The sequence below is a fragment of the Salmo trutta genome, chromosome 23, assembly GCF_901001165.1.
Source record: "Salmo trutta chromosome 23, fSalTru1.1, whole genome shotgun sequence".
In the NCBI taxonomy this organism is placed as follows: domain Eukaryota; kingdom Metazoa; phylum Chordata; class Actinopteri; order Salmoniformes; family Salmonidae; genus Salmo; species Salmo trutta.
The window spans coordinates 33,794,835-33,809,517 of record NC_042979.1 but is presented as its reverse complement, the minus strand read 5'-3'; the positions used below and the strand labels follow the sequence as shown (position 1 = coordinate 33,809,517).

Below are 14,683 nucleotides of genomic sequence, written 5' to 3'. Positions count from 1 at the left end.
ATGTACATGGCAAACAGACTCCCACTCACCACAACCTCACCTGTGTATGAAAAGGGTTCAATCAAGTTGCGTCATTTCTCCCATCTCATCCAGGTCTGTGGACACGTGACGGTGTTATTGTGGCTCTCGCCGTGGACGGTGAACGGGCGAGGAGAGACCTGCCTCTTCACGGATAGAGGAGGGGCTGGACCGTGGCGCGGGGTGGAGGACAGGACGGATAGAACGAAGGCTGGCAGCGGTGCTTTGGAAAACCCACTTCTCCAAAAATAAAGTTTGACTACATTCTTCTTACCGAACGGAAGACTTCACAGAATAGATTGGTTTTTTTCCATTTTTTTTTACCATTGCTTATTGGGGAAATGACTAAACCATCAGACTTTTAGGAGAAAATACATTGGAAAGTGTCGCTCAACTTTCTACACAGGAAGCAAGGTCTAACTGCAGATTGCGGACGACTCAGGTAATGTCAAATCCGAGAACACTAGCGCTTTACATCTAGTCTTGCAAAAAATATATCCAGACAATATCGAAATATAGCCTACACGTAGGCTATGTCTCTTTGTCAACATTGATGAAGGGATTCTTGAAAGGTATTCTTGAAAATAAGTCACTATTATGTAACATGTCTAAAAGTTGTGGAGCAGAGCAGAGGATAGAGGAACAAGATGACGATGCTGAACGAACGTTACTTGCTTTCTGCATGGCTTTCTGATGCCACTGAAAATTCAAGCACTTGTATGTCACTTCTCTTTCAATAGGACATTGGCATAGTTCAGCTGACTGCGTCTATAGAAGGATAATGTCGATGATACAATGCCTTATAAATACATAATCACACCTGTATAATGAAGTGTAGACTACTGCTGAGGTTGGGCTCCCTCTCTCTAGAGTCTAGTTCCTCTCAAGGTTTCTTCCATACCTCTGCAGTTATTTGCCACTGACATCCTGAGCTGTTCTTTCTGGGTACTGAGGTCCAACCAGGTTTTTGTTCATCACTTTGTGACGAATGCAATACAATAACAAAAATGTGTCAGTTCCTAATGTATTGTTAGAGAAGGTCATTGGTTCCGTTAGCGTGGATAAGGATCCATGTTTGAGAGTGTAGTGGGAGTGTTTACAAGGCATTGTGTGTGTTGTTGATTATCTGAGAGCTGTTTCACTTCCTCGTATGAAATGATATCCTGTTGCTGGCCTGGACTGACCTGGCGTGAGAAGGTTATTTTCCACACTCTCTGGTTCACTGGAGAGGAAAGAGGAGGAGGAGGAGGAGAGGGAGGGGGGGTGGGGGGGATAGATGATAATGATTGTTTCATTTAGATAGGGAAAGGAGGAGTAGAAGAAGGATATGGAAGAGGGGGAGGAGGAGGGGAGAAGGATGATGAGGGGAGGAATAGAAGGGAAGGGAGAAGGAGGATGAGAGGGAGGAGGAGGAGGAGAATGGGAGGAGGGGGAGGATGATGATGAGGGGAGGAAGAGAAGGGAAGGGAGAAGGAGGATGATAGGGAGGAGGAGGAGAATGGGAGGAGGGGGAGGATGATGATGAGGGGAGGAAGAGAAGGGAAGGGAGAAGGAGGATGAGAGGGAGGAGGAGGAGGAGGAGGAGGAGAATGGGAGGAGAGGGAGGATGATGATGAGAGTGAAATGTTAGATGATTGTTTGATTTGTGTTGTTGTTCTGTCAGAACATAGGTACCATATTCTATTGAAACCTGCTCCTTAATAACATAAAATAGATAACGTTTCCACAACCATAAAATCTATCATATTTCCATATCAGCTATCTTATAAAAGGTTGTAAAAAGTGACGCTAATGGAGCACTTATGTGGAAGACAAACCGTTAAGCCGTAGTTTAATAGGTTATACTGTCTACAAAAATCGAATCAAATCACATTTTACTCATCACATGCTTCGTAAAGAACAGGTGGAAACTAACAGTGAAATGCTTACTTACATTACAGGCCCTGACCAACAATGCAGAGAGAAAGAAAATAGAGAAATAATAGAAAAGTTAAACAATTAATAATACAAGTAATAATAAACGCACAATGTGTAACGATAACTTGGCTATATATACTGAACAAAAATATAAACGCGACATGCAACAATTTCAAAGATTTTACTTAGTTACAGTACATATAAGGAAATCAGTCAATTGAAATAAATAAATTAGGGGCTAATCTATGGATTTCACATGACTGGGCAGGAGTGCAGCCATTGGTGGGCCTTGGCAGCCAGGTCCACCCACTTGGCAGCCAGGTCCACCCACTTGGCAGCCAGGTCCACCCACTTGGCAGCCAGGTCCACCCACTAGGGAGCCAGGCCCACCCACTAGGGAGCCAGGTACACCCACTAGGGAGCCAGGCCCACCCACTTGGCAGCCAGGTCCACCCACTAGGGAGCCAGGTCCACCCACTAGGGAGCCAGGTCCACCCACTAGGGAGCCAGGCCCACCCACTAGGGAGCCAGGTCCACCCACTAGGGAGCCAGGCCCACCTACTTGGCAGCCAGGTCCACCCACTAGGGAGCCAGGCCCACCCACTAGGGAGCCAGGTCCACCCACTAGGGAGCCAGGTCCACCCACTAGGGAGCCAGGCCCACCCACTAGGGAGCCAGGTCCACCCACTAGGGAGCCAGGCCCAGCCACTTGGCAGCCAGGTCCACCCACTAGGGAGCCAGGTCCACCCACTAGGGAGCCAGGCCCACCCACTAGGGAGCCAGGCCCACCCACTAGGGAGCCAGGCCCACCCACTAGGGAGCCAGGCCCAGCCACTTGGCAGCCAGGTCCACCCACTAGGGAGCCAGGTCCACCCACTAGGGAGCCAGGTCCACCCACTAGGGAGCCAGGCCCACCCACTAGGGAGCCAGGTCCACCCACTAGGGAGCCAGGCCCACCCACTAGGGAGCCAGGCCCAGCCATATCAGAATTAGTTTTCCCCCACAAAAGGGCTTTATTACAGACAGAAAAACTCCTCAGCACAATCCTGCAGGTGAAGAAGCCGGATGTGGAGGTCCTGGGCTGGCGTGGTTACACTTGGTCTGCATTTGTGAGGTCGGTTGGACATACTGCCAAACTCTCTGAAACGATGTTGGAGGCAGCTTATGGTAGAGAAATTAACATTAAATTATCTGGCAACAGCTCTGGTGGACATTCCTGCCAATTGCACTCTCCCTCAAAACTTGAGACATCTGTGGCATTTAGTTGTGTGACAAAACTGTACATTTTAGAGTGGCCTTTCATTATTCCCAGCACGAGGTAAACCTGTGTAATGATCGTGCTGTTTAATAACCTTCTTGATATGCCACACCTGTCAGGTGGATGGATTATCTTGGCAAAAGAGAAATGCTCCCTAACAGGGATGTAAACAAGTTAGTGCACAACTTTTGAGAGAAATCAGCTTTTTGTGTGTATGGAAAATGTATATGATTTTTTATTTCAGCTCATGTAACATGGGACCAACACTTTATATTGCATTTATATTTTTGTTCAGTGTACATGTGGTACCAGTACTGAGTCCATGTGCAGGGGTACAAGGCAGATACTGTATGTACATAATTAGGAATAAAGTGACAGATAAGAAACAGTAGCAGCAGCATATGTGATGAGACAAAATTTAGTGCAAAAACGGTCAATGCAGATAGTCCGGGTAGCTGTTAGGTTAACTACTTAACTACCTATTTAGCAGTCTTATGGCTTGGGGTAGAAGCTGTTAGGTTAACTACTTAACTACCTATTTAGCAGTCTTATGGCTTGGGGGTAGAAGCTGTTAGGTTAACTACTTAACTACCTATTGAGCAGTCTTATGGCTTGGGGGTAGAAGCTGTTAGGTTAACTACTTAACTACCTATTTAGCAGTCTTATGGCTTGGGGTGGAAGCTGTTAGGTTAAGTACTTAACTACCTATTTAGCAGTCTTATGGCTTGGGGGTAGAAGCTGTTAGGTTAACTATTTAACTATTTAACAGTCTTATGGCTTGGGGGTAGAAGCTGTTAGGTTAACTATTTAACTAACTATTTAACAGTCTTATGGCTTGGGGGTAGAAGCTGTTAGGTTAACTATTTAACTAACTATTTAACAGTCTTATGGCTTGGGGGTAGAAGCTGTTAGGTTAACTATTTAACTATTTAGCAGTCTTATGGCTTGGGGGTAGAAGCTGTTAGGTTAACTATTTAACTATTTAGCAGTCTTATGGCTTGGGGGTAGAAGCTGTTAGGTTAACTATTTAACTATTTAACAGTCTTATGGCTTGGGGGTAGAAGCTGTTAGGTTAACTATTTAACTAACTATTTAACAGTCTTATGGCTTGGGGGTAGAAGCTGTTAGGTTAACTATTTAACTATTTAACAGTCTTATGGCTTGGGGGTAGAAGCTGTTAGGTTAACTATTTAACTATTTAACAGTCTTATGGCTTGGGGGTAGAAGCTGTTAGGTTAACTATTTAACTATTTAGCAGTCTTATGGCTTGGGGGTAGAAGCTGTTAGGTTAACTATTTAACTATTTAACAGTCTTATGGCTTGGGGGTAGAAGCTGTTAGGTTAACTATTTAACTATTTAACAGTCTTATGGCTTGGGGTAGAAGCTGTTAGGTTAACTATTTAACTAACTATTTAACAGTCTTATGGCTTGGGGGTAGAAGCTGTTAGGTTAAGTACTTAACTACCTATTTAGCAGTCTTATGGCTTGGGGTAGAAGCTGTTAGGTTAACTATTTAACTATTTAGCAGTCTTATGGCTTGGGGGTAGAAGCTGTTAGGTTAACTATTTAACTACCTATTTAACAGTCTTATGGCTTGGGGGTAGAAGCTGTTAGGTTAACTATTTAACTATTTAACAGTCTTATGGCTTGGGGGTAGAAGCTGTTAGGTTAACTATTTAACTATTTAGCACTCTTATGGCTTGGGGGTAGAAGCTGTTAGGTTAACTATTTAACTATTTAACAGTCTTATGGCTTGGGGGTAGAAGCTGTTAGGTTAACTATTTAACTAACTATTTAGAAGTCTTATGGCTTGGGGGTAGAAGCTGTTAGGTTAACTATTTAACTATTTAGCAGTCTTATGGCTTGGGGGTAGAAGCTGTTAGGTTAACTATTTAACTATTTAACAGTCTTATGGCTTGGGGGTAGAAGCTGTTAGGTTAACTATTTAACTATTTAGCAGTCTTATGGCTTGGGGTAGAAGCTGTTAGGTTAACTATTTAACTAACTATTTAGCAGTCTTATGGCTTGGGGGTAGAAGCTGTTAGGTTAACTATTTAACTACCTATTTAGCAGTCTTATGGCTTGGGGGTAGAAGCTGTTAGGTTAACTATTTAACTAACTATTTAACAGTCTTATGGCTTGGGGGTAGAAGCTGTTAGGTTAACTATTTAACTAACTATTTAGCAGTCTTATGGCTTGGGGGTAGAAGCTGTTAGGTTAACTATTTAACTACCTATTTAACAGTCTTATGGCTTGGGGGTAGAAGCTGTTAGGTTAACTATTTAACTACCTATTTATCAGTCTTATGGCTTGGGGGTAGAAGCTGTTAGATTAACTTTTTAACAGTCTTATGGCTTGGGGTAGAAGCTGTTAGGTTAACTATTTAACTAACTATTTAGCAGTCTTATGGCTTGGGGGTAGAAGCTGTTAGGTTAACTATTTAACTATTTAACAGTCTTATGGCTTGGGGGTAGAAGCTGTTAGGTTAACTATTTAACAGTCTTATGGCTTGGGGGTAGAAGCTGTTAGGTTAACTATTTAACTATTTAGCAGTCTAATGGCTTGGGGTAGAAGCTGTTAGGTTAACTATTTAACTATTTAGCAGTCTTATGGCTTGGGGGTAGAAGCTGTTAGGTTAACTATTGAACTATTTAACAGTCTTATGGCTTGGGGGTAGAAGCTGTTAGGTTAACTATTTAACTACCTATTTAGCAGTCTTATGGCTTGGGGGTAGAAGCTGTTAGGTTAACAATTTAACTACCTATTTAACAGTCTTATGGCTTGGGGGTAGAAGCTGTTAGGTTAACTATTTAACTATTTAGCAGTCTTATGGCTTGTGGGTAGAAGCTGTTAGGTTAACTATTTAACTATTTAACAGTCTTATGGCTTGGGGGTAGAAGCTGTTAGGTTAACTATTTAACTATTTAACAGTCTTATGGCTTGGGGGTAGAAGCTGTTAGGTTAACTATTTAACTATTTAACAGTCTTATGGCTTGGGGGTAGAAGCTGTTAGGTTAACTATTTAACTATTTAGCAGTCTTATGGCTTGGGGGTAGAAGCTGTTAGGTTAACTATTTAACTATTTAGCAGTCTTATGGCTTGGGGGTAGAAGCTGTTAGGTTAACTATTTAACTAACTATTTAGCAGTCTTATGGCTTGGGGGTAGAAGCTGTTAGGTTAACTATTTAACTATTTAACAGTCTTATGGCTTGGGGGTAGAAGCTGTTAGTTTCCTAGACTGAGGACTGTTGTTGTGTTTCTCTTGACAGCTGTGTTACATTGTCATCATTCCACCTTGCATCCGTTTCTCAGGGGCCATTAATCATTCTCCAACGCATAACTGAGTATATAGCTGGGTGTTCCTGAGAACAATCTTAGAACCACACCTAAGTGGCCAATGTGCCAAAGATAATGAGCTGGTACATTTTCTAATTACCAAATAGTATGGTGAAATCAAGATTTACCTGTTCAGGTGATGTACGGTTGATGTGGGTGATATCATGTGAGAGGAAACAGATTTGTTCACACTTGACCTCTCTGGACATTCACATCTGAAAATATTTCTGGCACATGACCAGATGTCAAAACTGGTGTTCCTTCTGGTTTTGACGTTTTTATACTCTACTCTGTTCATTGTTCACGTTAGCTAGACTTCTCAGGGCCAGTCCTAGTGTCTGGTTTGTTACACACAGACACACTGAAGAGGTAGAGAGGTCAGGGGTCAGTGTTAGGAGATCTTTTTCAAGGAGAGTGGAGTGTGTTTCTGTTTGGGACCTATCCTGTGTGTTGTGTAACCCAAGGTCTAAGGCCTAATAGAAAAATAGGCATGCAAATAAAGCAGGGAGTCCCTCTCTGACTCCTATATGGCAGCACATGGCTCATCTGGCCAGGATACACACACTACTTGTCCTGAGCTTACAAACAGCCACCCTACACAGTACACACATAAAGGGATGGGGAAAAAATCGATACAGTAGAGTGTCGCAATATTATTTTTGCCGATTTTATATCGACAAGTATCGATTTGTTAAAATATCTCTATATGTTTTTTTTGCTAGGTAGTTACCTAATAGCTAGTGCAAGTTGGTCGTACCAAAACTCTGATATTTCTCATCCTATAGTTTGTTCTCCATCATATTTTTAAATGTTTTATGTGTGCCAGCACGGTTTGAGCACTTTTACTTCCAAAACATGTTTTTCCATGGCTCTCTTTTGTCCCTCTGCAGCAGACATATAGTGAGCAATATGTTTGGAACATCGAATCACAATAAAGTTGCAGTATGGAATCATCATACATAAAGAATCACAATACATATAGAATCATAATACATATCGCATCGGCTCCTAAGTATTGTGATAATATCGTATCATGGGGTCCCTGGCAATTCCCAGCCCTAGTAATAGGTTACCCTACACTCATATTACAGAAGTTCACTTTTCTATCCATAGTTTCAAAAGAATCTGACTCCACAGCCATGATAATGACAATACCATGATAATGACAATACCATGATAATGATAATACCATGATAATGACAATACCATGATAATGACAATACCACGATAATGATAATACCATGATAATGATAATACCATGATAATGATAATACCATGATAATGACAATACCATGATAATGACAATACCATGATAATGATAATACCATGATAATGACAATACCATGATAATGACAATACCATGATAATGACAATACCATGATAATGACAATACCATGATAATGATAATACCGTGCGTGACAATACCATGATAATTATAATGCCATGATTATGATAATACCATGAATATGATAATACCATAATGATAATACCATGATAATTATATCACCATGATTATGATAATACCATGATAATGATAATACCATGATAATAAAAATATCACGATAATCATAAAACGATGATAATAACAATACCATGATCATGATCCTACCATGATAATGATAATACCATAATGGTGATACCATGATCATGATAACACAAAGATGGACAATACCAGATAATCAGATCAGGAGAATCATGCCCCAGCCTGTGGCATCAGGACTTTCTATATTGACAAAATAGCTACAGTTAGTGAAAAGGACAGTGCTATTCATTTTTGTATTTTATTTTATTTACCTTTATTTAACTAGGAAAGTCAGTTAAGAACAAATTCTTATTTACAATGACGTCCTACCAGAAGGCAAAAGGCCTCCTGCGGTGACGGGGGCTGGGATTAAAAATAAATACAAATATAGGACAAAACACACATCACGACAAGAGAGACAACACAACACTGTGACAACTCTCCAGCACACCACTCAGTGTATCACCTGTCAGAATCTTCTAGTGAACCACACGGGGATGTTTTGATGTCGTTTTAGAGCCTTTTATTGTGTAATGACAGCTCTTTTTAAAGGCCTGATGCAGTAAAAAGCTAGATTTTCCAGTGTTTTACATACACTGAGTGTACAAAACATTAGGAAAACCTTCCTAATATTGAGTTGCACCCCCTTTTGCCCTCAGAACAGCCTCAGGGCATGGACTCAGTTCCTCAGGGCATGGACTCTACTAGGTGTTGAAAGCATTCCACACGGATGCTGGCCCGTTTTGACTCCCATGCTTCCCACAGATGTGTCAAGTTGGCTAGATGTCCTTTGGGTGGTGGACCATTCTTGATACACAAGGGAAACTGTTGAGCGTAAAAAACCAAGCAGCGTTGAAGTTTTTGACACACTCAAAACAGTATGCCTGGCACCTACTACCATACCCCGTTCAAAGGCACTCCAATATTTTGTTTTTCCAATTCACCCACTGAATGGCACACACACACATACACAATCCATGTCTCAATTGTCTCAAGGCTTAAAAATCCTTCTTTAACCTGTCTCCTCCCCTTCATCTACACTAATTGAAGTGGATTTAATAAGTTACATCAATAAGGGATCATAGCTTTCACCAGGATTCACCTGGTCAGACTATGTCATGGAAAGAGCAGGTGTTCCTAATGTTTTGTACACTCAGTGTATATTTCCACACTATGAGGTTGGAATAATACTGTGAAATTGTGAAAATGATGATAATGGACTTTCAGCCTGTTTTGGTAGGATGGAGTTTTTTTCACCAGGCATTAAATGAGTTAATAGACCAGTAAGAAAGAGACCAGTAAGAACCTCTCTTCCAATAACAGCTAGTTTTCAGTTTTCCCCTCCCCACTTACACCACTCCCAGACAGTCCTAGCAAAATTCTTGCTGGAGAAATATTTCTTTGCTAAGAATCATTTGAAAACAATCACAGTAAGGTACTTAATTGTTACCCAGAAATGATTTGATATTGAGATAAAATGGCTGCATTGGACCTTTAAACAAAAGTGGAAAATGTAACGCATAGAAAAAGGTTTCTTGGTTGCTTTCTCCTCATCATCCCCTTGTGTCTAGACTGAGCGATGCCTCTATAGCGCTGACACCATCTCTGTCACTCTGCAGTCATGCAGTATTAACACACACACACACTGAGAGTGAAGTCACAGTGGATCAGGTATAGGCATGTGGCTACAGTTCCACTTACAGCACGGTGGCCTCCATTCCTGCAACCTGCCACCAAATAGAGAGAAACACAGCAAATGCTATACCGTGCACAGACAGACTGCACACTAAAGCCTTTTCATTTGAAACAATTCTCTCATTCTGGGCAGCTTAAGGTAACATTTTCTAGACACAGACAGACAGATTGGATCACTCTTTCCCATGGAGAATAAAGAGAGAAATATAAATTGAGGGAGGAATGGAGGGAGGGGGAGATGGGATAATATTAAAAGGATAACAGTGTTTCATAGAAGACTTGATGTTCCGACAGACCAGGATGATGAGAGGATTAGGTTGTGTCTCACACGTAGAGTAGGGCCTTGTGATTCTGAAGCTCTGACTGCCCAATTCATGAATTAGACTTAGAGAGGAGTTTGGGCCCATTCTGGGCTACAGTACATGGCATGTTAATCAGGGTCTTGATGGTTACACTGTGTCGTTAGTCAGATGCATGCAGGGTTGTGGTTACATATTGGTTATTTGCAGTGGTTGGTTTAAAGTCTATGGTTTAAATAATATAATAATATGCATGACCCTTTTCTTCTTATTGGTTCATCAGATGCTCAGAACATGGAGCTGAACAGAGGAGAAGTACCTCTATATGTAAGTACTGTTCATCCTTCTCTATGCACTTTCGTCTTACCTCTCTCTGTTTCCCCACTTTCTGTTTCCCCTCTCTGTGTACCCTCTCTCTGTTTCCCCTCTCTCTGTTTCCCCTCTCTCGTTTTCCCCTCTCTCTGTTTCCCCTCTCTCGTTTTCCCCTCTCTCTGTTTCCCCTCTCTCGTTTTCCCCTCTCTCTGTTTCCCCTCTCTCGTTTTCCCCTCTCTCTGTTTCCCCTCTCTCGTTTTCCCCTCTCTCTGTTTCCCCTCTCTCGTTTTCCCCTCTCTCTGTTTCCCCTCTCTCGTTTTCCCCTCCCTCTGTTTCCCCTCACTCTGTTTCCCCTCTCTCGTTTTCCCCTCTCTCTGTTTCCCCTCTCTCGTTTTCCCCTCTCTCTGTTTCCCCTCTCTCTGTTTCCCCTCTCTGTGTACCCTCTCTCTGTGTACCCTCTCTCTGTTTCCCCTCTCTCTGTTTCCCCTCTCTGTGTACCCTCTCTCTGTTTCCCCTCTCTCTGTTTCCCCTCCCTCTGTTTCCCCTCTCTCTGTTTCCCCTCTCTCGTTTTCCCCTCTCTCTGTTTCCCCTCTCTCGTTTTCCCCTTTCTCTGTTTCCCCTCTCTCTGTTTCCCCTCTCTGTGTACCCTCTCTCTGTGTACCCTCTCTCTGTTTCCCCACTTTCTGTTTCCCCTCTCTGTGTACCCTCTCTCTGTTTCCCCTCTCTCGTTTTCCCCTCTCTCTGTTTCCCCTCTCTCGTTTTCCCCTCTCTCTGTTTCCCCTCTCTCGTTTTCCCCTTTCTCTGTTTCCCCTCTCTCTGTTTCCCCTCTCTGTGTACCCTCTCTCTGTGTACCCTCCCTCTGTTTCCCCTCTCTCTGTTTCCCCTCTCTGTGTACCCTCTCTCTGTTTCCCCTCTCTCTGTTTCCCCTCCCTCTGTTTCCCCTCTCTCGTTTTCCCCTCTGTCTGTTTCCCCTCTCTCGTTTTCCCCTCTCTCTGTGTACCCTCTCTCAGTGTCCCCTCTCTTCATTTCCCCTCTCTCTGTTTCCCCTCTCTGTGTACCCTCCCTCTGTTTCCCCTCTCTGTGTACCCTCTCTCTGTTTCCCCTCTCTCCGTTTCCCCTCTCTCCGTTTCCTCACTCTGTTTCCCCTCTCTCGGTGTCCCCTCTCGTCATTTCCCCTCTCTCTGTGTACCCTACTCTGTTTCCCCTCTCTGTGTTCCCCTATATCTGTTTCCCCTCCCTCTGTTTCCCCTCTCTCCGTTTCCTCTCTCTGTTTCCCTTCTCTCAGTGTCCCCTCTCTTCATTCCCCCTCTCTCTGTTTACCCTCTCTGTGTACCCTCTCTCCGTTTCCCCTCTCTCTGTTTCCCCTCCCCGTGTACCCTCCCTCTGTTTCCCCTCCCTGTGTACCCTCTCTCTGTTTCCCCTCCCTGTGTACCCTCTCTCTGTTTCCCCTCTCTCGTTTTCCCCTCCCCGTGTACCCTCCCTCTGTTTCCCCTCCCTGTGTACCCTCTCTCTGTTTCCCCTCCCTGTGTACCCTCTCTCTGTTTCCCCTCCCTGTGTACCCTCTCTCTGTTTCCCCTCTCTCCGTTTCCCCTCTCTCCGTTTCCCCTCTCTGTGTCCCCTCTCTCCGTTTCCCTTCTCTCCGATTCCCCTCTTTCTGTTTCCCCTCTCTCAGTGTCCCCTCTCTCAGTGTCCCCTACACTGTTTCCCCTCTCTCCGTTTCCCCTCTCTCCGTTTCCCCTCTCTGTGTTTCCCCTCTCTCCGTTTCCCCTCTCTCCGTTTCCCCTCTCTGTGTCCCCTCTCTCCGTTTCCCTTCTCTCCGATTCCCCTCTCTCCGTTTCCCCTTTTTCAGTGTCCCATCTCTCAGTGTCCCCTCTCTCAGTGTCCCCTCTCTCAGTGTCCCCTTTCACTGTTTCCCCTCTCTCCGTTTCCCCTCTCTCTGTTTCCCCTTTCAGTTCCCTCTCTCTCCCTCTGGTTGGTTGTTGACTGTATGGCCTTGTGTTGATGTTGGGCTACAGGTGAAATCTAACCCTGGTGTGTTACACTCCCCTGGGATATAAACCTTTACACACAGCCTGTTCTTCCAGATTGGCCTACTGAGCCCACTAAAAGCCCATGATTTTATACATATGTGTGTGTGTGTGTGTGAGTGTGAGGAGAGAGAGACAGAGAGACAGAGAGAGAGATAGCATGTGTGTGTTTGATAAATAGTGTGCTCAAGTGTTAAGGCAATAGAGAGAATGAATGTATTGTTTATTGTTTCTGAGCCGGTAGGCCCAGACCTGAGTGTCCAATACATGTGTTTTCTGTTGTAGGTGAATGAGGAGTTTGTTTTCAGAAGGTCGCTCCTCATTTATTTTCATTTGGTGTGAAATGACTCGCTCTCTCACTCCCTCTTACTCTCTGTCTCTGTCTCTGTCTCTGTCCCTGTCCCTGTCCCTGTCCCTCTCCCTGTCCCTGTCTCTGTCTCTGTCTCTGTCTCTGTCCCTGTCCCTGACCCTGACCCTGTCCCTGTCTCTGTCTCTGTCCCTGTCTCTGTCTCTGTCCCTGTCTCTGTCTCTGTCCCTGTCCCTGACCCTGTCCCTGTCCCTGTCTCTGTCTCTGTCTCTGTCCCTGTCCCTGTCTCTGTCCCTGTCCCTGTCCCTGTCTCTGTCCCTGACCCTGTCCCTGTCCCTGTCTCTGTCTCTGTCCCTGTCTCTGTCCCTGTCTCTGTCTCTGTCCCTGTCCCTGTCCCTGTCTCTGTCTCTGTCTCATATATCCACTTTCTCTCTTTCTCCTCTATCTCACTTCCCCTCCCTCTCCTCCCCCTCTTTTTCGATCTCCCTCTTCTCCTGTGTGGCAGAATCCTGGGTGGGCCAGCCAGCTGGCCAGGTGCTGAAGCGTTGCCAGATTTCTGGTGGGCAGAGAGAGAGAGAGAGAGAGAGAGAGAGTAGAGTGGAGTATCTGTTTGTTTTACGATGGTTTCCTGAGGTTTGGTCTGTATATCATGGAACACCTAACGTTCATGATTCATATGCCAGTTTTCTCTAGTTCATTATTTGTTCATATTATTCATCTCTGGTTGCAGAACTCTTATATTCACTAGTGAGCAGCAGTGACATTTGTACAACACTGTTCAGTATAACCTGTTTCTTTGAAAATACTCACAAATTCCCACCTACTCTTAGTGTAGTTTACCAGGTTTTTATCATGTTTCAGTTTAATCCTCCCTGGTATAGTATGAAAATAATGAAGCATTAAGGTTGAACATATACTTCTGTTTTACAAGGTGAGGTGTAGTCTCCACCCTAAGGTCCCAGCACTGCCGCTGTAGCACCTCTGAATGAGAGCCAGATGCTAACGCTCTCTGCTTTGTGGATGTAAGCTGTGCTATATTTCACTGATTTAAAGACAGTTATTATAACTGGCCTGTTACATTTTTCTGGTGGAGCAGACCTACACAGTGACAACATAGAGCCTTGCTTTGACTCTCACCACACCAGAAAGTAGTCAGTACAATGGACAGTATTGTATACTAGGTAGATGTTCTCACTGTGTAGTTGCCTGTGTCTGGTGATTGGTGGTTTGTTCTGTGTGAAGGTTCAGACTGAGATTTACTGAGTTTGAATGAGATGAAGTGTCTGCATTTTGTGGTGTGTGTGCCTACTCCCGTGCTGCTTGGCCAGGTGTGTGTGTGTAGGTGTGTATGTGTGTATTTGATACTGTGTGTGTGAGGTGATCTGGCAGTGCTATTGTTGGCTGGCTGTGAGAGATCACCTGGTAGTGGACTGGCAGGCTGCTGGTGTTTTGGGTTAGAGGAGAGGAATGTGAGGCCTTCTCATAGGTCAAAAGCTGTCACAGAGAATTACTTGACAGAAACACTGAAACAGAACATCAGTTGTCTTTGCTTCTTTAGAAAGTTCATGATGATTATTTTCTACCACTTTTGGTAGACAGAGATAAAAGGTATCCATGTTGGTGTGTATGTGTGTGTGTCAGGTGCCGCTATGCTTTGATAGAGGGGGTAGAAACTGTTGGTTGAGGCAGTATTAAGCCTTGGTATCAATCTACTGCACATACAGTTGTGGTTAATGATTACTGTAACCTTTCAGTGTGTCAGATAATGAAAGCCATGTGTTAGCCATGCTGGGTTTACCAACCTGGGAATAACAGGGACACCTCACCCTGTCTTTCCTTTATCACTGGACGAGTAGCAGCTCAAGGCACAACAATAGAAGACTTTTGGATGCAAGCAAATATGATAAAACACATTAGGTCTACCACATAATGTGTTTGGCTACATGACCTAGTAGTCCCACTAATACAGACCTAATCTTCTGCACCAACCA

At 43.9% G+C, this 14,683-nt stretch overlaps 1 protein-coding gene across 1 annotated transcript in view; it reads left to right on the top strand.

Moving 5' to 3' along the window:
- Positions 1–14,683, top strand: part of LOC115159851 (rho guanine nucleotide exchange factor 28) — a 121,787-nt gene continuing 107,104 nt past the window's right edge. The window contains exons 1-2 of the mRNA XM_029709915.1: positions 1–460; positions 10,330–10,373. Of these exons, the coding sequence (XP_029565775.1) occupies positions 10,341–10,373 (33 nt within the window). The 5' untranslated portion in view covers positions 1–460; positions 10,330–10,340. The remainder of the gene's footprint in view (positions 461–10,329; positions 10,374–14,683) is intronic.